Below are 26,773 nucleotides of genomic sequence, written 5' to 3' on the forward strand. Positions count from 1 at the left end.
TTTCGCATTAAGTGATGATTAAATTAGTTTCTTGGCACTTCTGGTAGGTGATTAAAATCAGCCATGCAAATGCACAATATCAATTAATGTTGTAAAATTATAGGTTAAATAAAAGTCCAAAATAATACAAATGTAGCACTTTATTCAACACATATTGACATTTATTATGTGATAGTCACCTCATAAATGCCCAAAAGACTCTTCTCACTCACTACTGAAACTCGAGGGTTTTCCTGTATGCATTTTCCCTTTTTATTGACCCTTTGAAGTGCGTTCAAGTAAAACTTTTCATATTCCCAACAGTCTTTAAATGCAGCATAGATAAAGAGAGAGGGAATCAACCAATCAGACCGCTGCTTTTCTATCAGTTATGCAGTTACCAAAAAGAGCCAACAGGGGGCGACATGGTACCGCCAGTGTTTTACATTTCTAGCGTTTTACAAAGCTAACTCTTACATTTTAGATGATTTTGTCAGTTAAACATCGTACGGAACATTTAGATTTAGTTTCATAGGTCCATAGAGCGTTTTAATTACAAGCTGTGTGATAGCGTCGTTCAGACCGCTACGTCTAATTATTCATACTTCAACTGACATATTCCTACACGAACCTTATGTATTTATATTTGTGTGTGCCAAGACAAGCGTACGATAACATTGTATGTGTGTGAGTCAACAATGCATACATAACAAAGCATAAAGTGATTTAAGATTGATAGTAAACTGTCAGCACCGCCACTTCCTGAGTTTAGGGAAGGGGCTTGGTCCCGTGCCTGCGCCCCGCGAACGCGCATCAAATTAGCATCGATGAAGTTTGTGCGAACATGGCGGATTTCCTGCCGACCAGGTCCGTGTTAAAAGTTTGTCTACCCGTCTGCTTGCTAAACGGCGGCGAGGTGGAACAGCTTCGAAGGTCCAAGGAGATCGACAGATGTCTCTCCCGGGAGAAAACGTACGTGAAACGGCTGGTGAAGATCCTGCTGCTCGGCGCTGGCGAGAGCGGCAAGTCGACTTTCCTCAAACAAATGCGGATCATCCACGGCCAGGACTTCGACCAGCAAGCCCGAGAGGACTTCAGAGCCACAATTTACAGCAATGTTATCAAAGGTAACCCCGCTGCTAACGAGAAGTACAGTAGGAGGCGAGATAAGCCGTGTTTCTGCGACAGAAAGGCGCTTAAAATGTGTGGGAAAGTTTCCACATCTGTTTAGCAGCGCTGGGCTGGGTGAGAGGACATAAACAGTCTACATCTGCTGTCGGCACACCCATGAACCGTGTCTCTACTGAAATATCGCTTTTTTAAAAGAGTTTATTGCCGTGTAGCCATCACGTAATTTAAATTGGTATTATAGCTATGGCCTACACACGCCAGCAGTTTCAAATAACGATCGGCAAGTTGTGTTGCTCAACAACTAACAGGGATGTAGCTAATGGAGGGTAAAACCCACCACTGTGTTGTAAGGTGTTCCTGTTTTTCCACTCTATGTATGTACAGGGAGTACTCTAAATAACATGGACAACTTACAATACGAAATCATTTAGTGTAAACAAAACGACCTATAAATGCAGTTTACAAAATAAATTCTTCTCTGACTTTTACAAAATAACTATTGAATGAAATATATGACATATTATAAGCTTTAAAAAAGTATTTATTTGCGCCGTTTGCCAGATCAAATGTTGCTGTAACTAGGGCTCGACAATTAATATGTATTTTATCCAAATCACAATATGAACTAGTGCAATATCCAAATCGCAGCAGGCGCAATACTAAAGGGAACATGTGTATTAAAATACCATTCTGAATGAAGTATGGCTCCAGAGATGTCCTAGCCTACTACTTGTATTCTACGGATTTAATAATAATAATATATATTTGGTACAGATCCTCTAAAACAATCACGCCATGGTCAATTTAAACATTTTTCCAATGAGAATAAAGATGCAACAATATTTGTCAAAATAATCTCAATTAGATATTTTCTCCAAATCGTTCAGGCCTAGCTGTAACTGTGTGCAACCCTTTACATGTTTTATGAGGTCAATTATTATTATTACTGAAGCAGTTTCAAATTAAAGTAAATCTTTGAAAATATTTCTGTTATAGGTTAATGTTAATCTTGTGGTTGTGATACCTGCAAATATCCGTTTTTCACATTCCGCTACATTCCCTTGTCATATAAAACAGGTTTGTTGGGCACCTGTTATTTGTGTTCACCTGCTCTTGTAGTCTCTCTTCCACTTTAGGTTTCATTCACATGTGGCCTGCTAGATTTTAACATATGGGCCTCTCTTCACTTCCTCTCCAGGTGTACGTGTGTTGGTGGACGCCCGGGAGAAGCTGCACATCCCATGGGGTAACCCGGACAACCAGAGGCACGGGGACAGCCTGATGGCGTTCGACACCCGGTCGGCCAAGATGGCCAGTGGGCAGCTGGAGACGACCGTCTTCTTGCGGTACTTGTCCGCCATCACAGCTCTGTGGGCCGACTCGGGTATACAGTACGCCTATGATCGTCGTAGGGAGTTTCAGCTGGTAGGTGGATGTACATGCATTGATGTAGCTTTACTGAAAGATAGTGATGCCGTTTTTTGTACTTTATGTGGCTCTAAAACATTTTTGATAATGTCAGAGTTGAATGGCGGTGGTGAAAATAGAAAGTGAAACTAGTTTTCTTCTTAATTTATCCTCCCTTTCCTCTCTCCATTTAGTTCTTGCTCTGGGTCTCTCTCTCTCTCTCTCTCTCTCTCTCTGTCTCGCTGTCAGACATGTGATTGACTCAGCTTCCTGTTTATACCTCTCCCTCCTCCTTATGTCTTGGCTGTCAGCATGCATGTTTAAACACACTTAACATTTTAACCACGAATAACAGCTGTGGTCGCCGGTACGTTCGCGCGGGCTTTACTGGGACCTTCCTGTGCTCTTATTTGGCCTGGTATTGCTTTCACGATTTTATGAAAGAAACAAAATGTGTTTAATCTTATGTGAGCTGTCGGCTCATGTGATGTAGGCCTACTCTCCACATTATCCAGCTGAGAACTTCTCCAAGTTGCTTTCAGTAATGCCACACAAGCAGAAAATGTACATTTTCCTGTCTGTTGCGTAATGCTGAACAGTTCTCAATGGCGTTTTGTTAACAGCCTCACACACTCGGCTTGTTGGTGTGAGCTTGTTTTGCAGACAGAAAGGGGAATAAGAGTGATCAGAGCTGGAATGTTGATCTGTAGTTAAACAGCTTTATGCTTACAAACAGAGCCCTGGCTCTCCACACTCAGCGATATGGGTGCACAAACACGAGTATCACACCTCTAGTTACACAAGGACACACACACACGTGTACATCCTGTACTATTTTCTGATATAGATATGTCTATATAGATATAGATATCAGAACAAGTTGACTTCTTCAAATTGCTTATTTTGTCAAACCAACAATAGTAAACGCAAAAATATTCAACTTACTATAATAGAACATAATAAAGAAAACGCATATATTACATTTTGGGAGCTTGAACAAGTGATTTCTTTTTGTTTGTTTTTACTTGAATGGCAAATGATTAATCGATACACTTTTCAACAATTTTTGGTCAATTTACATACATACGTACTGTCCTTTCCAAATCTGTCAACCCGGATGTTACTGATCGTTTATTAGTCCAGAAAACAATTAGTCAATTTGTTTAAAATTATAGAGATGGTGATACTAAATTAGTCATTTATGAAGCACAAATACCAAACATTTGCTGTATTTTTATTCTAAATGGTAATGGTGATGTAGAGCCGCTCCTAAATGTAATGGTTTCTTCCTTGGTCCATGCTACATCCTGCCATCAAGTTTTATGAAAATTGGGTCAGTAGTTTTTCCATAATCCTACAGACAAACAATACAAACCCAAAAACATTGCTTTCTTGGTGAAGGTAATTAAATATCTTGATTTTTTTTTTTTTGTAATAAGCAAATTAAAAAAAACTGAGATTTTAGATATTTTGATAATTTTTATCTTTTGATCAGAATTTACCAGTATTATGTTTGTTTGAAGAAAAGAAAATCATAATACTTAGTTACAGTCCATTGCAGGCATAACAAAGACTAGAACTATTTTGGTTAATGTTTGTGATTTATGTCACGGTTCCAGCTTCTCAAAAGTGAGAATTGCTTCTTTTTAAGTTTTAGTCAACTGAATATTTTGGGGGATTTGGACAAAACAAGTCATTTGAAGATTAGACATCTCAAACTATTTTCTGAACAAACTATTGAATGATTTAAATAAATTAAAAAAATCACCAGATGAATCGATAATAAAAATATTGATTTAAATATTGATCTAAAACCTGAGGGCCTCATCTCTCCAGAACGCAAACGTTCCCATTCAGACAATAACACATAAACCCAGAAGCAGCAGCTGAAGAGTTGTTCTGTTGGGGGCTGTTAAAATCTTCCCAGCTCTTGTTTTGCGAGAACTAATTTGTTTTTCTGCCAGCAGATACAACCCATTGTGTTTTGAACATGCCCTTTTTTTAAGTATTTGCATCACAAATCACACGCGCCCCCAGGCGTGCTTGTTAATTAACATTAAAAACACATGTACCGACTGAAAGCACTCATAGATCCTCTTGCTTTGCGTACTATCAAGTTAACAGAGCTGATCTTTACAATCACCAAAAAACATTTCCTCTCCCTTCTTACTTTATATTTTTTTCTCAATGTAACAACACAGACTTATGATAAGATGGTAAAACATATAAAATCTGCCAAAATATGAAGTGTCATGTGGCTACAATTCAAATGACACACTGACATTGTTATGTAATCTTATGTTTCAGTTTTGCTTTTGCTGTATAATGAACAGAGCTCAACATGATTTGCTCTGGTTTCTCTTCTACTTTTTTTCCCTTTATTTTATCGGACTGATTTAAAAACCACCTCCTCCTCAGATTTGAGCTTCTTTACTCAGGCGAAGCCAGAAATGTTACCGGAATTAAAATTAGCTTCACAGAAAGGTAGCTCTTTTTTTCTTTTGGCTTTTAGCGGAGCACCACACCATTCTACACCTTCCCCGCTTAGTCTTAGCCTTGCACACACACACACACACACACACACACACACACACACACACACACACACACACACACACACACACACACACAGGTTTTTCAGGTCAGGTTAGTTTTTTAAAAGATCAAAAGGTGAGTACAGAAGCTTACACGGGGAGAATGAATGGTGCTAACATGAAGAAATAAAACCCAAACAATCACTACCACTGATAAAATTTTAATTTTATAGCAAGGGTGTTGGTCTACTGTGTCATTAATGCAAAATGCATGCAAAACAGTCCCCTGAAAAGGTGTATCATGCTATAGTAGAGACACCGTGGGTCACAGGAAATATGGCAAGTAAAATCTGCTTTTCTTTTTGCAGTCAGGTTTTGGTTTAGATTGAGTAAAGGACACACTCAGATAAAGGAATGCATCTCAGTCTTGGCAGCCTCGTGTCTGGGCTTGCACTAATTACGCATGAACAGCGTCAGAACAGTTGAGAAAAAACAACCCTACATACAAACACACACACACACACACACAGTCGTGTTTCCATCACTTTAGAGTATCTTACACTGACTTACATTCATTTCCTCTGGACTTACCCTAAACCTCACCTTAAACCAAGTCTTCACACTAAAATCTAATGATTTACGTTATGGGGACTTACATTTTGTGAGGGAAGGCCAGCCCCCACAATGTGACTGTATAAACAGATCCATGTCCCCACAACATGAGTAACACACGCCCTCACATGCAGAGGTGAACACACTTCTGTATACATGAAAGTCACACTTACAAACTAGCATCCTGCCTCAGCTTCTTGGTGTGCGTCAGCTAAAGAGATAGTTAGTCCTGCCTCTACAACCACAATACTTCTATTTTATTTAATGCAATATTAGCAGTTAGTAGAAGTGCATTGCATGCAAACTGTGCTGTTTATGATTTAAAATGAGTGAATCTAATAATTTGTGTAGAATGAACAGAAATTCCTCTGTCCTGTCGCAGGGTGAGTCAGTGAAGTATTTCTTGGATAATCTGGATAAGCTTGGCGAGCCGGTAAGTTGTTTCTGCCTGCTCTGATTGTTACAATGAGACTTATACATGTTATAGTTTATATTGCAGCATGTCTAGACAATTCAAGGTTTGCTGACGAGCAACTACGATGGTTGTTTGCCAAATATATTGCTGACGTTTTGCCGAAGAAGCTCTGATCAGCTGGACAGTACATAGAAACTCAGATGTTTATACAAGGGTATCTGCAGGTCCCGTTTATAAATCACTAAATTCAGTTTCTTCAAAAAGGTATACCTTTACCTTACTGGGAAGTGCATAATAAAATGGCTACAATACAAAATACATCGAGGTCATATCAGCCCTGCTAGTTTAAAAAAAAAAAATCATACTTTAGGTATTAAAACCTTTTAGCATTGAAAGGGTCTTAAAAAGTCTTATTTAATTTGGTAAACCCTACTTTTCTTTGATTTCCCTCAAATTGCTGCCCAATAACCACCTTCTATACAAACACCCAAATTATAAAAAAAAGAGAGAGATATTTTAACAACAACAATCATCCTTTTATACTATAACATTTATATTCAAGCATCATATAATCATACATACAGCAGAAGTTCCATCTTTTGTTTCTCCAATGGAACCAGATATAAGACGGTTATAAACTAATGATGTTGAACTTCCACCAGTGCCATTTTAATGATGATCTGATTGATTTGTTTCGTGCAGGATAAAAAGAAAACCACCGGCATCTTCAAATATTTAAAATAGGGTTCCCTTGTAATGTTTTTATTTTCTGTGATTTTTACTCGACTCAACTCACGGCTTAATAAATGTGTAATAATCATAAAAGCCCTTGACCGCGATTGAAAGCCGACATGAAATGTACCCGGCTTGTATAAAATGTTGCCCAAATTGGATTTAAAAAAAATTCTATGTGCTTGTTATTATTCATATAGACAAAGTCGTTTTGTATTACGATATCTCGTCGTATGATTTCATATCTATACGATTCCATTGAAAGATGTTAAATTATCATTCTGAATGATCTCCCACCCGTATCTTTATTCTATATCCACCTTAATAGCTTAAACAAATGTTTCAACAAAAGATTTCCTGAGGACCTTAATAATGTAAAGACGGCTCTCCTCATCACAGGTCTCTTAATTCAATGCAAAACAAACTTTCAATACTTTCAGCTGTTACGTTTTTCTTATCGTCTACAAACTCAATCTTTGTCTTCATCTTGAGATTATTTTTTTTGCTCAAGTTGATCATGAATATATTAATTTGTTGTGTTTTCTCATCTCCCCCAGGAGTATCTTCCCACTCAGCAGGACATCCTGCTGGCTCGTAAACCCACCAAGGGCATCCACGAGTATGACTTTGAGATCAAGAGCGTTCCCTTCAAGATGGTGGACGTGGGAGGGCAGCGGTCAGAGCGGAGGCGCTGGTTTGAGTGTTTTGACTCGGTCACCTCCATCCTCTTCCTCGTCTCCTCCTCTGAATACGACCAGGTGAAATCATGCCGCTGTGCCGAACGCTGGCCTGAGACTCATTTCAAATACAATAACAGTACTAGCAGCAGTAGTAATTGTACTTAATCCCTCCGTGGTCTTTAACAGGTGCTGATGGAGGACAGGCAGACCAACCGGCTGCGTGAATCGCTCGACATCTTCGAGACCATCGTCAACAACCGCGTCTTCGTCAACGTTTCCATCATCCTCTTCCTCAACAAGACGGACCTGCTGGAGGAGAAGGTGAAGAGCGTTCCGCTCAAGGACTACTTTCCCGAGTACACTGGGCAGGAGCACAACCTGCCAGACGTCCAGGCGTTCATGGTGGAGTGCTTCCGGGCCAAGAGACGCGATGCCACCCAGAAGCCCCTCTACCACCACTTCACCACGGCCATCAACACGGAGAACATCAGGCTGGTGTTCCGGGACGTCAAGGACACCATCCTCCACGACAACCTCAAACAGCTCATGCTCCAATGACCCCCGTCAACCTGTGAAAATAGACAAACCAGCCCCTCGCTCCTGACGAGGACTTGGGAGAGACCAGCCTCAGAAGAATCCGATGGACATCAGCATTCTTCTTCAGCCGTTTTTAGATTAGTTTTTACTCTCGTCTTTGAAGAGTTAGCCTTCTTGTTAGTTTGGTAGGGGAACGAGTCAGTATGGCAGACTGTCTGTGGTTATAAAGAAAGACGAGCAGGCGGGTTGGATAACATCTGATCTTTGCTGCTTCGTCTTGAGACTCTCTCCTCTGGCCTGAGCGCTGCCTTACAGCACAAGACTCGCTTTTCCACTCGCAAGGTGCCGGCAATGTCAGCGCCTGGCTGTGGAAGCCAGCAAAACTTTTTTACAAACCGGGCATATGGTCTCTAAACCAGATACACAACTTGCGAAGCAACAAATACAGGAACAAATGTTTAAACATGTAAGCAAACGACAGAGTAAGATGGTCAAAATGTACCAAGATCAGCTGTGCCAAGGTGGATTTGCCAGTCTGTGTCCAAGCACTGAATTTATCTATTCCAAAAATCACTCCATTATTTCTGTTGCACCCTCCAGTACTGCTTTGTGAACGTTGTTTCAAAGCCCCTGTAGTTTATAGAAGGGTTTGCCAACTTCCTGAGGATCTGGAGACTGCACAATTGTCCTTTTTTTCCTCATATTTCAGAATCGTTCCTGCCGTCCCAGTCATCACTTTTTCATGGCCTCGAGAGTAGCCGGTTGAAAGTGCCGGCACAGAGCCATTTTTGCCGGGGCAAGGACCAGATCATTTTTGCACGGAACGGTTCATAGTCGATGTTGAAAAGGGCTCCAGCACTGGCACCTTGTCTGTGGAAAAATGCTAGAAAAGGGCCGCAAGACTGAACCTACAATGCCTTTCCATATAATGTCTTATGTAGACCTAATCACTGTTCAAATCCTGCGTTTGTGCCTCTATAGAAGTGAAGCCAATCTTAGCTGTCTTCAACAGATAATTAAGACGCAAGTTGTCCTTTTTAGTTTTTGGTTCTTTAGGACAAAATTACCTTAAATGGCACATTAGGCAGGCGCGCCATCAAGTGAACATGCAGTCCACTGTTTTCTCAGGTTTGAATCAAAACCAGCGTTAATGCTGATATTGTTGTTGGTGAACTAACTGAATAATTTAATCTTAATCTGGGTGGCAGAGCGATGAGACTCAGCCGGGCCTCAGTACATTTAGCTGGGTGGTGTTTGGTACTGTATCCTCCTGGCTTTGACCCCTGAACGTTGACCCAGAATCCCCCCCTCTCTCTCTTTGTTTTCATCTCTGATTAGATGCCTTGTAAAGGGACACACCTCCCCTGTTTGCCTGAATTATGAATGTCTGTTAATAGATGTACAGAGATTTACTCTAGATTGTCTAAAAATACTGTAACCAACATTGTAAACTGTAATTTACCAAGTTGTGACTCCAGGCGTCTCTGAAAAATCCTTTAAGGTTTGTTTGTGTTTTACATGCCATCTTGTCCCGTTTAGAAATTCCCTTTTTAAAAAGAAAAAACATTTTGAATTTGTTGAAAACAAATGTAGACAAAAAAAGCCACTTTAGTCAGACTATTCTGTGGGGGGCCGATCTTTGTTAGAGGACAACTTCCAGGCACTGTTAAAATCTGTTTCTCTGCCAAATCACCCCACGCTTTCACATCGACAGTCTCTAGCTTTTCTCCTAAAATAATTAAGCTCCTGTGAGCTTCAATTTGCTTCCAGTTCTGGCTTTGTACATACTGTAATCTGTTGCCATGTAAATAATATTCAGGTTTATGTCCGTATATGTAAATGGTTGTAGAAATGGAGTATGTTTTTTCCATTCTGATTGTGTTCCAAATCACTGCTTTTCCAATGAAGATGGCCTTTTTTTGATTTTGATGTATTTTTGTGTAATTCTTTTCATCTCCTTCTTGAAATTCATTCCTGTGCCAAGTCTCATGCCACTCTAACCCTATCAATAAAATACACTTTTCTAATGAGAGTAGACTTTGTTTTCTCTTAATTTTTAAATAATATGATGATGTAAATATAAATGATACAAATGCAGTTGAGTTGACATTTTGAGTGTTTTGCACCATATCCTCTCTGACATTAGTTTACAAATCTATTTGTATTTTGCTGTACATATATTCATGTTTCATTTATTATTTTCATCTTAGATTAAAGATCAAGCATGGTTCCTGTTCTACTTAACACAAATACTACTTGATTCATAAAACTTTAGGACACATCAGCAACTCATTTGCATAGGAAGGCCGTGCGATGAGTCAATTAAAAAGTAAGTGGAGTTTTTTTTGTCTATTAAAACATGCTCGTTTCAGATTATGTAAGGAAAGGGCGCTAATCTTCTACTGTTTAGTACCACCGAGATACAGTTCTTATAATTAAAGTAGTAAGTAAGTAGGCCAGTAGCCTACTGAGGAAAACTCGTGTACCTCTGACAGAAGTATCAGGGTTTAGTGGAAATCTTGAACGACTGCGGTCGGTTCGGGGATTAACGCGAAACCGGAAGTAGGCCGGAGTGAATCATCTTAATTTAGTCGACGCGCCACACCCACAGAAAGGATAAATACGTAGTGGTATTTAATTATCTATTCACTTATAACCAGTTATAACCAATCTCTTATGAATACAGTTTGAAGTTATTTTTTTATTTCCTTTTTCTTTTTTAGCAATTTACACTCAGGCTTTTAACGCGGTGCCTAAAGGGTCCTTCCCGGCAACAGCAACATGTGAAATGTGTTTCTAGGTTTCTACTTGACTAAACGTGTTTAAAAGTTGGCACCACTGTGTAATAATGTGATAATTTATGTCACTTTACATTTTTGTTCGACGCTGTTACGACTTTCCCGTTCTAACTTCTTGGAGCATGCTTAAACCTGATTGGCTGTGTTTACAGACGCGTGCAAAATGAGCTCTGGTAAGTGTCATAATATTGTTCTGTCATTCAGAAAAGCAGAAACACCACGTGACCTAATGACAACTAATATTACATGCGTTTGTAGTAACTTATTATTTGTATTGTGACTTACTGCACTGCTGAAATACAGTCTGCAGTATAATTGTACTGTAAGTACTTTCCCTTCAAGGTCAGCCTATAAAGCAGTGCTGGAAGAAGTATTCAGATTTTATACTTAAGTAAAAGTAGCAATACTAGGCTACAGTGTAAAAAGGATCTGTTACAAGAAAAAGTCATGCATTCAATATCTTACTTAAAACTAGTGTCAAAATATACAACGTACTTAAAGTACCCTAAGTAAATGTACTCATGACGCATGCCAGAATAAAGTTCATTATATTATCAGATTTTAATTTAGTTGTGCATTAATGTGTGCATCACTTTAATGTTGCAGCTGGTAAAGGTATATCTTATTTGAATTACTTTATATACAGCTGGGTAGTGTAACCTTTAACAAGTCATTGTCATTTATAAATTGATTTATATTTTGTATTAATACAAAGTGACCAGTAACTAAGGGTGTTAAATAAATAAAGGCCTAGTCAGATCTAATATTATTAGATAGTTAAATACGACGTACAATATTTGCCTCTGAATTGTAGTGGAGTAGAAGTACAAAGTAGCATTAAATGGAAATACTCAAGCAAAGTACAAGTACTTTAAAATTGAGTAAATGTATTTAATAGTTACATTCCACCACTGCCATAAAGTAAAGAAAATGTGCATTAGTGGTTAATAATACACAATATTCCTGTAAATGTCATTTTAATCTGATATTTGTCAATATTTAGTAGTAACTAAGTACATTTAAGTACTGTACTTAAATCATTTTTTCTACTCCACTACATTTCAGAGGTAAATATTGTACTTTCTGCTTCACTACATTTCTTTGATACCTTAAGTTACTTTTCACATTCAGATTGATGTTGCAAAATATAATCAATAAGCTCCACCTTGACCAGCTGCAACATTAAATTAATTTACATACGGTATTAATGCATGACTACTAATAATCCAATGATATACAATATTCTGAAATGGGTCTGTATAATGAGTACATTCACTTTTGGTACTAATTTAATAATGAATTTATCATTTCAGTTTTTATAGCAGAAATGCCAATCATAGTGTTGATGCTTTTCTTTGAAATGTGAAAGATAGTAAACCAAATATAGTTTCTAACGTTTTATGGACAAAAACAGTTGTTAAATCAAGAAAATGATCAGCAGATTAATAGATAATGTGAATTACTGTACATATTGACTACATGTACACATAGAAGTGTTAGTCTACTTGTTTTAACCACACTGTTTTTTCCCTCAGAGGTGTGCCCATTCTGCGGGAAAACTTACAAAAGGTTGAAGAGTCACCTGCCACATTGTAAGGCAGCGGCGAGCTCCAAAACACCTCTGACCAAACATGATGTCACAGTGAATCAGACAACATCTTCTCAGCTGGCCGCAGCATCATCAGGACCAATAGCAGAGTTCACACAGACATTGTCAACAACAGCAAGTCCACAATCAAAGAAGAGTAAAAAGATGTCTGTGGCATCATCAGCAGAAACACAGTCATCGTCCCCGAGTTGTGCATCACTACCACCATCAGCCAAGAAGAAGAAACAGAAGCTGCCTGACCAAACCAAGACAGCCGTCATGCCCTCCTCTACCATCTTTTCCCTCGCCTCCTCTACATCGCTACCTCCGTCTCCCACCATCTCTAAACCCAAAAAGAAGAGTCTCCGTGCTTTGACAGAAGCTGCGAAGTCCAAACCGGTTTCTAAGGCATCACTGGGGGGAATCAGATCTGCCTCGGAGGACCTGCCTCCAGGTTCAACTCCATTTGTGGCAGATCCTGTAAACTCCACAGCCATAGGTGAGAACAAAACTAAACCCGACAAAGACTCAATAAAAGACGGGGCCAAACCCACTAAAATGAAGACGTCAAAGACGAAGAAGAAGGCTGCACAAGCCCTTCCCACAGCCAAAGATACCTCTATCTCTCTAGGCTCTAATGTAAATGAAAGTAGTGTGAGAGCCCATGTCACAGACAACTTCTGGACCGACACTGAAGGAGAAGTTGAGGATTTATCTGTGGATAAAATATTGTTGAAATCAGAAAGCGGTCACAAGGGCAGGATTACCCTCCAGGATGTTAAAGCCACGTTAGGCCGAGCTCACGCCGCCCGTCAGTCCAGCAGGCCAAGCATCCGGAGCCAGATTGAAACTGCTGATGATCTAAGCAGCAAAATCAGACTTAGTCTCAGTCCAGTTCCACTCCCGACGGGGAATAAAGATAGCTGCTTGGTTACAACTAAAACTCTGTCAGATCAGCTGCCCGGCATCAGTTCACAACACACAGAGCTACAATCAGTTATGAGAAAAAGTTCAAATTCTAAACAATCAGCTTTAGTCTCCCTGCAACAGCTTGAACTAACCTCCCCTGCACCTCCCCTCCTTCCTGGCTCTCTATTGTCTCAAGTGAGCAAAGCCACGTCCCCTCCACGTTCCGTCAGCATGAAAGAGGGGATGAATGTGACAGGACTCCTCACAATCTCACCATCACTCACAAAGTTTTCCAGCCCTCTGATGGCGGCGAGGTTGGAGACATTTAGAGTTGATGATGGGTCGAAGTCTCGGCTCGAGGTCAGGAACCAAAACACTGCTGATAATGGAACTAAAGGTCAGTATGACGGTAAGAAGTACGGCCGGGTGCCAAACCTCAAAACAGTTTTGGTACGGATTGAAATATGTCTGAAAGGGATAGTTTGGATGTTTTAGCAGTGGGATCGTATGAGGTAGAACAGCAACTTCTGTGTTCTGCGCGGTAAAATTACTGTTTTCGTCAAAGGAGTCTGGTGGCTTTGAAAAGAGCATAGAAAATGGCGTCAGTTCTTACAACCCCAATTCAAGACTATCCCTTTAAATGCCTTAAACTGGTCTTGCTTACTTATTCTTTGATTTCAGTTTCTGATTGATCATGACACATGGTTACTTTGCTGACAGTAGACTGAATTATTTGGGCAACGTTCTTGTTTACCTGAACATTTAAGGCTTCTTCAGTTAAATATTTAAAGGGTTTTGTAGTGAAACATGTTTGTATTCCTCAAACATAATTTTTGTATCTGCAAGAATATGTTTTGAGTGTATCATCTGTGTCAGTGCGTTGATTCTTTATGGGTGTCATCATTTGAAGGTGCTCTGACACAGCGGAGTCTTGGGCAGGTGAGACTGAGGGAGTTGTCTGAGTGGCTGTTCTGCAAAACCCCCAGCCGTCCAAAAGAGGTGGTGGAAATGGTGCAAGGAGGTGCAACAACACACACATCTCACACACAAACAAATATATGCATCACACACAAAACACACAAGTGGCTGCTGGCTGGAGCTTCGTATTTAACGGACAGATATGAGAGTGGTATCAATCTTCTCATCTAACTCTTGCAAGAAAGCAAATATTCACTTCCTTCAAAGGTATAATATTTAACATGTCCATATTGAAAATAGCTCCTGAAGGATGAAAGAAATCCTAACCGGGAGAAGCTGACTGCAATGACAGTAATGTTGGTGAAGACAACAACTCCCATGATTCCTCTTTATTATAAGATTGTACATGTATATTGTTCCTCTCTGTGCTTCCCTCAGGCTGGCAGTGGTATTACAAGAAGTATATTGACGTGAAGAAAGGCGGTATAGGTGGACTGAGCATGATGTTAGCCGGGTACTGTGTGCTCAGCTACATCTGGAGTTACCCTCGTATAAGTAAGTGTGTGGATTGCTGTCAGTGTTGCTTTATGTAATGGAGATTTGGAGATAACTGAGTGTGTCTATGGGTGTTGTTGTTTTTGTGTTTTCAGAGCACGATCGCTGGAGGAAGTACCACTAATGTCAAGGGAAGATGTTCGGACAAGCGTGACTCTGTATGAGCAAACAGCAGTTTTGGTTCAGCACTTTTAGGCTTCTATTCTCTTAATAATATATAAATAATCCAGATGTAAACATTTTCACAGGATTTATGTCTGAGAAGTTGATACTGGTTTCTGTTCAACATGGTAGCTCACCCTGTAAGCCCAGTGTGTTTTCTTATACGACTCTTAATATGGAACTACAGCCAGCAGATGGTTAGCGTAACTTAGCATAAAGACTGGAAACAGCTAACAGCTCAAATGCTAACAAAATCCACCTTTCAGCACCTTTTTAAAGCACCTTTTATTTTATTTGTTTAATCCTTACAAACACTGAGGTGGTCACAGTGACCTTTGAACTTTAACCACAAAATTCTAATCAGTTCATCTTCGAGTCCAAATGGATGTTTGTGCCAAATCTGAAGAAATTCCCCCCCGGCGTACCTGAGATGTCGCGTTCACGAGAATGGGATGGACAACCTGAAAAGCATAATGTCTCCGGTCCCAGCATTTTAAACTAGCTGTTTCCAGTCTTTATGCTAAGCTGCTGGCTGTAACTTAATATTATAATCAAATATGGGAATATGGTATTTATCATCTTATTTATCTCTTTACCTGAAAGTGAATAACCAAATTTCAAACTATATCTTTAACAATTGGAAGAGTTGTGATTCTGATACCAGCAGTTTTATTCACCTGTACAGGTCATCTGAAATGAAAACTGTGGCCATTATTATTTATTTATTTATGTTAATATTACAGGTAGTTTGCTTTGAATCTTGTTTTACTTTAAGAAGGAAAAATGTTCACCAGAGAACTACTGAAGATTCGTTTTTATTGGGATTTCTTTGAGTACTACTGTGTATGTCCTTAGGGCTCCACTAGGTGTCATTGTTGTGTTGTGTTACCAAAACCAAAAGGGCTGGACAGTCAAATGTTTGCTATGCAGAGTTTTCTTAGCTCCTTTGTGCAGGGGTCCATGAGGGGATTAAAGGGAACCAAGAGATTTTTAAACTTGATTAAAATCTTACTCCGGCATCCCAGATGTAGAGAAACATTCAAATGTCCTGACTTCAGAATCTGTAAAAAGATCTTATCTGTGCAGCAGAGGGTTACAAACCTGTTTTTCTTTAGGAAATGTTTCCCCTGTCACATGTGATTATGCATGCTTAGTCTGCCAGACACTCACAGAATAGTAATGGAGGGACGCTGAAGGAGGTTCTGGTCTGGACTGCACCAGTTTGTTATTGTATTCAAAATTAATTTATTGTTGACTCTCTTTGCTGCTGTAGTGAACACACATTAGCTACAAATGAAGAAATGACAGTATTTTTGTAACGATTTTTCTTGACTCCACTTCTTAGCCAACACAATAAAAAATTTAATTTCCATTTTCTCGTCTTTTTTTCTTTTTTTTTACATTCTTTTTTTCTCCATACAAAAATTATAAATATTTTGTGTTTCACTTTTCATTTTTGTACAAAACAACAAACTATACAAATCAAGTGAGACAAAACAGCAGTGAAAATGGAGGAAGAAAAACATTTTTGAACTGAAAACGGGGGTAAAAAGCACAGTATGTTCCTACCAGGCCCTCAGACACTGATATGCATCCAGATAACGTGAAGCAGCACTGAACACTTAGTTTGGACTTTGTGTAAGTCCAAAACTAACTTTCTTGTGAATATGAGTGCTATAGAGGCACAAAGTCTTGCAGCAGAAACTTGAAGGAGCAAATGTCACATGACCCTTACATGACATTAGGGATTTGCTTCCAAAGCTGTAGTTTTCTACGGGTGTACTGGTAGATATAAGATTTCTATAAGGATTGAGGCAGAGATACAGGCGGGCTGTGGCACTCAAACACAAAAAGAAGACGCGTGTTCTCTATCACCCCGTATAAAAGGCCTTCAGTCTGAAGATATTTCACAGACTTATAGGAGAAAGGTGACACTATCCAGAATCAGCTTTTAACACATTTAACCTAAGCTGTGGTGCTGTGTTGGGTTTAACATAAACTGCCCTTTTCTTGCTTCTACCATTAGTGCAATTTCTGTAGATTTTTAAAATAAATGCCCTTCCAAAAACATGACCATTATTTCTGAATGATTCTTTATCATGATGAAATATCACAGTAAGTTTTGACTGTAAAAACTAAATGAAAAACTCAACAATACTCAGACAAAACTGGAACACAGTGGGAGCTTTAGGGGCGCAGCTTCAGAGGAACACTACAGAGCTGTTCAGCACAAAGACGTAAAGATCTGACGGTGATTCTGGACAATGCCACACTCTCTCCTATTTTGAGTTTTGGTTGCGCTGCTGAGGGAAGAAAGAGGAAATGTGTGAAATGCTTGAAACCAAACACTGAAAAGTAATGAAAACATCCTGGGAGACTGCGCGTGAACATTTGGGAATAAAGTCAAGAGTATGGCAACCAAACAACCAAACTACATGAAAACATAGTTGTATCCCAGTGTGTATGTGTGCAGATTAACACAAACACACTGACATGACACGGTAGTAAAGCATAGATAGCTGGATATGATCATATTATATGCAGAAGGCAGACCGACATACGTACAATCAATGACCCTCCAGGATCATTTAAACTAATGACGATATTGTCGTCTTCACAAAGTTGGGGAACATGTCACAACAAACAAAAACAGTCATCTTTTTTTAATGTCATAAAAAAAAAAAAGGAAATAAAAATCTAAATAAAAAAAGATAAACATACTGTAACATATCTTCCTCAATCTGAGGACTAAGCTCCCCTTGACACAAACACACTGTGAAATGATAAAAGTGGTTGAGATTGAGTATTTGTCCTGTGTCTGTGTCGGGGCTTGCATACCTTTAAGGTACAAAAGAAAAAAATGCCAAAGAAAATGTGACTTGAGCACAAGAAATAAAGCATTGCAGAGTACAGTAACTCTATATAGTAAGTACTATATATGTCTATGTGACTAGTTTGACTGGTTGCTAGTGTGATTAAGAGGTTATCCTTATTGCAGGCAGCTGAAAGCAGGAATAGATTTTGGTTTGGTTCCAAATATTCACATTCCGTTCAGCCTAGCGTACGCAGGATATCAACGAGCCACATATCCATAAAGTTCCTGAACGTTTAGTGCAATTTGTCTATGTGAATGTGTCTCTACTGAGCTGACCTTTAAGGAATCCGACGCCTCTGAACCATGAATCTACTTAGCACGTTGTACTGAAAGCATGTGTGCATGTTTGTAATGCAGGAAGGAACTGAGTCAGTGGATATTTTTGAATAGAGCTCCTTCATGTAAACACTTCAAAATAAAAACCTAACATTAGGCACAGAGTCGTTATTGTGTCCCTCCTATTCAGCATAGGTAGTGGGGGTAATCAACTGGCACAAAATATCAATGATGTGTGTGATAAGAGGGACTCTTATATTCACGTTACTGAATCTGCAGACTCTACCTCTTTAAAATAACCTTAAAGTAAACAAAAACAAGAACATTTTCCATCTGTGCGTACATTGCATTGCACACATTCCCGGATGTTTTTAGGTCATTTTAAGTGCCTCAAAACCCCCGAAAGAAATGAATCAAGACAAACTAAAATACATGCTACATGGCCGGAGATGGTATCATAAAGATGAAGAGTTAACCTCTCTTCACACAGGGTTGTGGGGGAATACAACAAAGGTTACAAAAGGGGAGATTGACAAAAAAAAAAACCGTATACACACGATAAAATAAACCATACATTAGGGATGATATCAGTCTTAACATTCCAAGATGCTGTTGACTGCTGCCTCGAGAGCAGAGTCTGTGTCGGCATGAGGGGGTGAGGTGCGCTGAGGGGGGTACTGGGGCTGGATCGGGTGTGAGGACAGGTGGTGAGACACCTGGTTGTGTGTCTGTCCTCTTGACGTTGCTGTGAGAGGTGAGGGGTTACCTTGGGGATAACTGTTGACAGCGGTGAGGCTGTTGTTACTCTCGCCGCTCGACCCGTAGTGTTGCTGGGATCTCTTCAGTTCCAGGACACTCTTGTTTTCTAAGAGCGGAGGGTGGAGTCTATCTGCTGCACCTGGTCCTACAGCGCCACCCCCTCCCGGGTCTCCATACCCGGGCTGGGAGTCTGTCCTGTGCGGTGGCTCCGTAGAGCCTCTGTCTGACGGATTCCAGCTTGAGCTGGACGACGACTGAGTGCGGAAGGGATCTTGGAAAAGTTTGGATTTCCTCCCACAACAGAAGTCTTCCAAGAACGTGTCTAAAAAAGAAAAAGTAGAAGAGAGGATGAGTTAAATAAAACCAAGGATGCTATATGACAAAAGATGACGACAATGGTATGAAATGATTCCTGAAACACGTCTGTCTCCTAAGTGGGCGTGGCCTAATGTATTTATATATTCACAGCTAACAGCCATATTGACCTTTTACAAAAATGACTAAGCGAGGGCTTTTGCGAGCGCTAGTTGACATTCGCTTAACATTTATGACACTGTTTGGCTAACATTAGCGCTAGATTAGTTGCGTCCCTGGACCGACGTTTTTAGCACTGTGTTGCCAGATCTAGCAGTAATGTGTTGCAGAGACAGGTCTCAAACTAAGTTAATTTTCTCCTGATTTGTTTGTCTGAAAAAGGCCAATTTAGTGTAAGAATGTCCCGAAGACATGTGGCTTGTGAAAAATGGGTCCAATATTTACTTTGGTGATTATGGGGCGAAAGAATCGTTCATAATCTGTGTTCATGTTCACGTTGTCTCCTAAAGAGGCGTGGCAGTGGTGGAACCCACGTAGCACAGACATAGGAAATGACTCTCTGTGAGCTGTGTTGGTTCTAAACTGTCTCTCAAATCCTTCTGTCAAGAAAATAATTTGCTTAACTCTTCCTTTTGTTTTTTCTTACCTGGATCCACTAGTACCATGCGTTTGTCTTGTGTCAGGTTGCTGCGCTCCTCTTGGTTGAAGGTCCTGTCAATCATCACCATTTCTGATGACGGACTGGATCGCTGCAGGGAAGGGAGAGGCATCCCGTTAGCCCTGTGCATGTTATAACATGAAACACCTGTGTATGCGAGTATTTGCTCGTGTGTGTGTGTGTGTGTGTGTGCCTACCTCAGCTTCCACCATTAGTAGCCGTCTGTATTTGTTTACCATGACATGAGTCCTCTTCAGCACTTGAGTTGCAACTACCTCAAATTCATCATCCACTGTAAAATAAAAAATAAAAAATGATGTACAGAGTGGATACTTTGATTCTTCAAACACAATTTGCCTTTCGCAGACAGATGCATAAACATGATATACTTCTGCAGATTTAAGGTAAAGCTAATAAATTCGAGGTTGTACCCTGTGAGAACTCGTCCTGGCTGGGTGGAGCCCCCTGGAACACGTGGTACGGGAGGAGTCTTTGCAGTGCATCATCGATTGAATTGAATTGACGCAGATCTAGGGTCTGAACTCCAGCATGATCCTTCCTCAACTGTTGCAAAATCCTATAGAGATCAAAAGAAAAAGAGACAGGCTCCTTCAATGGCTGAACGACAAGCTACACAAACACAAGTCAAGATTTGACATAGGAAGAAATATCTAAATAAAACTCAGCAAGTCGTATTCTCACATTTCTCCTCTTGTGAGTGGCGGAAGAGCAGGTCTCTTCTGAGCACTGACCTGTAAAGAGAAAGTGTAAAGTTGTCATAATACCACAGATATCAGGATAATCCACTTTTAATATACACCATATACAGAAGTGTAAATCAAACATAGTGTAGGATGGGGCTGCAATGACTATATTTTCATTACCGATTCATTTACGATTCTTATCTTGATTGGTCTAGAAATCTTTAGAAAATAGTGAAAAAGGTCCATCCCAGTTTCCAAGCACAAGGGGATGTCTTTTCAATATGATATAAAACAGAGAAAAGCTGGAAATCTCCATATTCAAGAGGCTAAAAACAGCAGCTTCTGACATTTATGCATGAAAAATACTTTAACAATTAATTTATCATGAAAATAGTTTTTGCAGCTCTAGTGCAGGATGAGCGACATACCTGAGAGTTCAGCTTTGAATCTTGACTCATTGTTGTCATGGCTAAAAGAGATCATACAAAACAACAAGGAAACATCTTAAGTTTAGCAGACTACATTCAAATATATCATACGATGACAAAAAGAAAAGTCAGCCTTTGTTACCATGGATGCTGCTGAGCTGCACCTGATTGAGGGCAGGTGATGAAGAGTTCTGAGAAAAAGAAAATGAAAGTGATGTCAGTCAAATAAAGGTTTTCAGGAAAGAGAAAACAGGTGATGATGAATAACTTGCGATTATACCTGTCTGTAGTCTTCCTGTGTCACAGTACCGGCTAAAGGGGACAGAGAAGTGAAATTCTGAGTTTGAGTGACTAGAAGGCGCTGAACGTGGCCAGCCGGCACTTGGCCTTGACAGCCGATCCCCGCTGACGCTGGGCCAACCAGAGTCAGCCGCCCGGCACCGCACGATGTCTGCACAGGATTCGCACAAGAAACTCCGGTCCATGTTTGAGTTACACCCCCTCCAACCTGACTCCTGCTGACTACTCCCTGATTCAAAATTAGCTGGCCTCCTTGTGGTGCAGAGAAGTTCTGTCCCTGAACAATCTGCACCGCGTTCTGACTGGTAATCAGGGTGTTTGAGTTGGGGTCAGCGGGGCCATTGTGGAGGGTACTGGCCGGAGTGAGTGCCATGGAGCTGGGCAGTAAAAACTGTCCAGGTGGTATATTTGTCTGGGCTTGATGCTGCTCCAGGGATGGCTGCAATACTCTGGAGCCATTGGCTGTGTACTGCCCCCCAGGAGAAGCAGTGTTAGCGTTGACCACATTAGCCATGGCGGTGGGAGTGTGCTGAAGACCAAGGCTGTACATAGTCTGAGCCCCAGTTTGAAGGGGTTTAGGCTGGATGGGTCTGACAAGAGTCTGGGTCCCTCCCGGGCCTCTCTGGATGATGATGTTTTGAAGGGGAATGTTTTTGAAAGGTAAGCCCACCTGCCCTTGGGTCGGGGCAAACACCTGCCCCCCTGTCGCGGCCCCCGCTGCAGCTACAGGTGCCCCCGGCCTCAACACAAGCTGAGGAGTTCTCTCCAAGCTGCTCAGAGTCATCACACCACCACCCGCCCCGAACGAGCCCAACACCTGGATGTGCTGGGCGTTGCCATTGGGCAGCGGGGACACCCCTTGCAGAAACTGGCCTGTGGGGAACGCAGCTGTCGCCGTGGTTACTACTCCCCCGCTATAACCCCCCCCAGAGACCAGCTGGGAAGGGAAGGGAACAGGAGCCTGCACCAGAGTGGGAGCGGGCTGGGAGTCCAGTAAGGCCTCCTGGGCCAACGTCTGCTCCGTGATGTCGGCCTCCATGAGAGACTTCTGTAGGATGTCAAAGGGCTGGTCCTCTCCCCCAAGATCCACCCCTCCAGGGGAGTTCCCAGGCCCCAATTCATCCTCGATAAATGAAAGGCTGCTGGAGAGCTGGAGGCCTGCCCCTGTTGAATCCTCGCCGAAATCCCCCATCGTAGAAGAACCATCCTTGAGGCCAGAGTTGGAGCCAGCCTGAATGACGCATTTAGAGAAAGTGAGCAGAGTTAAAAAAGACTGTTTGCATGTGAGCTTCATATAAGGCAGCCTTCCTTGTAGGTCTGTCTCATACAACTGTGATGCTTTATATAACCTGTACAAAAAAGTGAACTATTTCATAAACATTTTATTAGGCTGAACAATTTTTTTTTAAATAGGTAATTGCGACTATTTTGACTGATATTGCAATTGCAATATGATTTGTGATATTAGAGGGAATTATCATTTTCATATCATTATTCTCATTTTCATTGAAGAACATATAATATTACGGGAGGCCATATTGCGATTTCTCTTAAATTTTGATTAATTTTATAATATAATTTTTATCAAATATTTAGACATTTAGACATTAACAACAACTTTCCTTGGCTCTTGCCTCCATACAAAGTGAGTTATAACAATTGTGTCACTACTCAAATTTTGTTTTTGGCTTGTTTGATCAAGGTGCACTCACCGTGTCACTAGAAAAGAAGGATCCATCCGACCCATAAGCTGCATTTGTTACATCATCCTCCTCAATCTGCAGAAACAAAAAAGACAAAGTTTAACAGAGGATCGCTGAATTCTGTATGCAATTAAGTGACATAACGATTATGAAAAACTCTGGGAGGAATGACAGTGAATACATTATGAGAGAGTCACTCACAGACTTGCTGTTGCTGCCATGGAGATAGTCATTCAATGCATCCACATCTCTGAAAAGGGTGCAGAAGACATTTCAAAATAACATCAATTTCATTTCACTTTAAAAATGGCTTACCTGGTCCAGAAAATACTATACAAAACATCTCTAATTCAAGTATTGCACATACTTGGGGCTTTGATTTCAAAGAGGAACCGTAGCAATATTACCAAACTTAAGGACAAATGTAAAAATGTGTGGCCACACTGTGAATTGCATGGTGACAACAAATATCAGTGCATCCATTCATAAAGTCTGTCCTTAATATAAATACCAGTTTTAAAAAGGGGGTTTTTACCCTAAAATATCCAGAAGATGGCGATCGTCCTCATCATCCATGACACCTGAAAGAAATATTGAGATAGAATGAGGCAGGTGGGGAGATGACTGATATGACTTTCAGGTGAGGTAATTCATGTTGCAATGATTAGTAGCTTCATTAATCATGACAATAAACCTCAATTGATCACTTAGTTTTTATTCTGAAGTAATAACATTATGTTCGTAGTAAGGATATCTCACTCACAGATTTCCAGCAGGAAGCATGGATTCAGTCATTTAACACCCTTTGTTTTCTGGGCTGCAGGGTGAGAAACTGCATTTAGTAATATTACATAGGCAAACGTGTGAGATACAGGTTGAGGGAGCGAGGCAGGTGAGATTACGAAATAATATGGGTGTATGAAATGTGGGAGTGGAGAGGGAGACAGATATGTTATTCAGAGCTGTGGGAGATCTGTATGCAATTGAAGGGCAGGATGGCCTTCATCCCCTCCTACAGATGTTTGTCTGACAAAACTCCCACCCATTACCCTTCTCTGCTGTCCCACATTGGTTGTCTGCACAGACTGAAAATGACAATTAGAGTGTGAATAACTCCACCCTGCTGCTCCATTTATATCATGGTTGTTTGAGTGTCTACATTTAAAGAGGTGTTGGCTTTATGTTGTGTCAGCCATCAAAGGTATTTAGCTATCTTGGTGCTACATTATAAAATGGGGACTACTAAACCAATCCCATGAGTAGTCAATTTGTTCCTGCAGAGTAATGGGTAATGAGTGTTTGGATATCTGTCAAGTTACTATTTTAATGTAATAGTTGAATTTAAGCAATGTGGAGCACATGGTGAGGGAATATATGTGAAAGAAAATGTAACATTCCTTTAGCAATTGAATAAGATGGTTTTTTTTAAATCGTATGTTGTTATTGTCATGGAGAAATGTAGGCTGTGTTCCTGCGTAGATGCAACTGCAATGCAACAAAATGGCTGTTACCATGCCATATGCTGTCTTTACAACAGAGCCACGTTCAGCCTCCATCTTTGGTTTACGGAGAACAAAGAAGGACAGGGCTACTGTTCAAACTAGACTCTACACTGGCTGAACCATGCCTTTAAAATGCCAAATAAAAACACTACACGCTAAGTATATAACAGAATATTGTCATTTATTTAATTTCCACACTATATAGACTACATTGTTTAGATAAAGATATGAAACCACATGTAAAGGGGACACACTGCTACAAAAAAGGAAGCAATGTTGACCTTTCCCAACAAAAAACGGAAACCAAACGATTAACACAGTGACATTTTATTTCACAAAATAAGCTCCAATTGTGGACTGTTTATATGTAAAAATAAATAAAACACTCCACTCCTTTCTCTTAATTCAATGGGCATTAAACCAACACAAATCTAATGTTAATACCAACATGTTACCAACGTTAACAGTGAAGCACTTTATATTCATCTACAATTCAACTGTTAGCTAACGTTAGTTTAAAAAAGACAGCTAAAAAGTACCTATCAAAATGAGCGTTTTAAGTAGCTCAAGAGCACTGGATTTGCAAATGTATCGCCAATTTTGATTGGGGTGGTCGAAATAAAGACAACTTTAACGAAACGTTGGAACAGTTTGTATAATTTGGAGCTTAAATTCGTATCCTCCGAAATCAGCACTAGCATGCATGCTTCGACGCAGACCAAGCTAGTCCCTGCTGTAGTCCTGCTATTGCTGCCGGATGGTACCGCCGGTGGTTTAGTAAGCCAGCTAATGTACAGCTTGCAAGTTTTATTTCCAAAAATAGACTGAATCGACAGAATGATAATCGCATTCAAGCAGCACAAAACGCCCGTCGTCCAGCCTGTGGCTGGTCGTCGCTGACGTGATCTTCCTTTCTCTGTTGGGGAGGCTTTCATTTGTCCTCAATGTGGCTTATCTGCCAGCATGAAAAACGTCACATTTGTCTTGATATACCGAATCGACGCGTTTCAATCGGGGGATTCGGTAACAGCCCGTGTTCTGGTCGGGTAGCTCTCCGGACTGGACGATCCGTAACATTTTAACGCTAAACACCGGCCTGTTCTGGCTAGCTAGCCGCGATGTTGACGACGCCTGTTTTGAAAACGTCGGGTGGAATTCGTCGAAATTGCCAGAGGACTAAACCGTGTCGCGCCGTACACATTTATCCCGATTAGCACAACATAAAGACGACTCAAAGAGGCAAACCCTTTACTCCTGTCTCACTCCTCTTGAAACCCAATATCTCCATTTGGCAACTTTTAATTTGCTCCCCCCCTCCTTCTCCTCCTCCTCCTTCTCCCTCTCCCACTCATATATTTTTCTCACTGTCCCTGTTCTGTCTCAGATAGATTTTTCTCTCCGCTCAAACTCTCTTCCCTCCCTGAAGGAAGGGAGGAAGGAGGTTGTGTGTGTTTTTTCCTTGAAATTTTTATCACAAAATTATAATACACTCAAAGGGAAACTCACCGTCATGAAAAAGCAGTGCCTTGTCAACGGGGTTTCCTCGCCATCACCGCACGGGTTGTTGGGGTAGTGCACAGAACAAGGCAACCCAAATCATCAGTCCACGGTGTTTACGAGTCTCTAAAATTTTAATCGAAAAATATATATATAAAACAACGACAAATAATTAGTAGTCATCTTTTTATATTAATATGAATTAAAATAACATATATCACTGCCCTAATGAATTGCAGATACATTTTATAAGACTTAATCATTACCAACGGTAGAGGGCGGGCCTCTGATGTGTGTGCCACACCTTGACGTTGTGCAGGTATGATGATATGCTGTATATGAAAGCGTACTTAGTTACCTACGTATACACACATTTACATCCAGGCAATACTTAAAAGTTAACTTCATACTGTGAACGTTTTCATATTCCTAGTACAATTTTGCACATTACTGCACAAAACTACCACTTCTATAAATATATAGTTCATTTGTTTGCTTCCTTTTATTTTTCTCCGTCTATGTTTATGTTATTCACCAATACACCTAAGCAAATTCCATTAATGTAAAAACCTACTTGACAATATTCTGGATTCTGATTCTAATAAAATACTCAATTTGTAGTTGTCTCTGGAAGAGTTGTCTGAAATACAGGTAAAATTATATTAACATATTTTTGTATTTCTCCCCTCTGATATGCCAGCACATACGGTATATATGTAATATAAATAAATAAATATTACATGTGAATGATGTAATAATGTTATGAATAAAATAAAGCTTAAAAGGTTACTGAGTGTAT

At 40.3% G+C, this 26,773-nt stretch overlaps 3 protein-coding genes across 5 annotated transcripts; 2 read left to right on the forward strand and 1 right to left on the reverse strand.

The window, feature by feature from the left end:
• Positions 1–400: 400 nt before the first annotated feature.
• Positions 401–10,059, forward strand: LOC115025027 (guanine nucleotide-binding protein subunit alpha-13-like). Its single transcript, XM_029456992.1, has 5 exons — positions 401–1,106; positions 2,309–2,535; positions 6,046–6,096; positions 7,368–7,568; positions 7,677–10,059. The coding sequence occupies exons 1-5, from the start codon at positions 824–826 to the stop codon at positions 8,046–8,048; spliced, it is 1,134 nt and encodes a 377-aa protein (XP_029312852.1). The 5' UTR covers positions 401–823; the 3' UTR covers positions 8,049–10,059.
• A 699-nt stretch (positions 10,060–10,758) lies between these two features.
• si:dkey-21c1.4 (uncharacterized protein C17orf80 homolog) lies at positions 10,759–16,149 on the forward strand. 2 transcript variants are annotated; one of them, XM_029455623.1, is made up of 5 exons: positions 10,759–10,998; positions 12,361–13,731; positions 14,233–14,343; positions 14,679–14,795; positions 14,891–16,149. In XM_029455623.1, the coding sequence occupies exons 1-5, from the start codon at positions 10,989–10,991 to the stop codon at positions 14,917–14,919; spliced, it is 1,638 nt and encodes a 545-aa protein (XP_029311483.1). In that variant the 5' UTR covers positions 10,759–10,988; the 3' UTR covers positions 14,920–16,149. The 2 variants fall into 2 exon arrangements, with proteins under 2 accessions (XP_029311483.1, XP_029311484.1); XM_029455624.1 differs by having other exon boundaries at positions 12,361–13,719.
• Positions 16,150–16,277: 128 nt separating this feature from the next.
• Positions 16,278–26,031, reverse strand: bicral (BICRA like chromatin remodeling complex associated protein). Of its 2 annotated transcripts, none has more exons than XM_029455620.1 (13): positions 25,984–26,031; positions 23,739–23,792; positions 23,511–23,556; positions 23,177–23,225; positions 22,985–23,050; positions 21,253–22,503; positions 21,115–21,163; positions 20,973–21,013; positions 20,543–20,592; positions 20,272–20,417; positions 20,038–20,132; positions 19,829–19,931; positions 16,278–19,189 (listed from the first exon to the last, which is right to left on the reverse strand). In XM_029455620.1, exons 3-13 carry the CDS (start codon positions 23,549–23,551, stop codon positions 18,702–18,704), a joined length of 2,379 nt encoding a protein of 792 aa, XP_029311480.1. In that variant the 5' UTR covers positions 23,552–23,556; positions 23,739–23,792; positions 25,984–26,031; the 3' UTR covers positions 16,278–18,701. The 2 variants fall into 2 exon arrangements, with proteins under 2 accessions (XP_029311480.1, XP_029311482.1); XM_029455622.1 differs by lacking the exon at positions 25,984–26,031 and adding an exon at positions 24,487–25,951.
• Positions 26,032–26,773: the final 742 nt, after the last annotated feature.

This window comes from Cottoperca gobio, chromosome 19 (assembly GCF_900634415.1).
Source record: "Cottoperca gobio chromosome 19, fCotGob3.1, whole genome shotgun sequence".
Taxonomy (NCBI): Eukaryota; Metazoa; Chordata; class Actinopteri; order Perciformes; family Bovichtidae; genus Cottoperca; species Cottoperca gobio.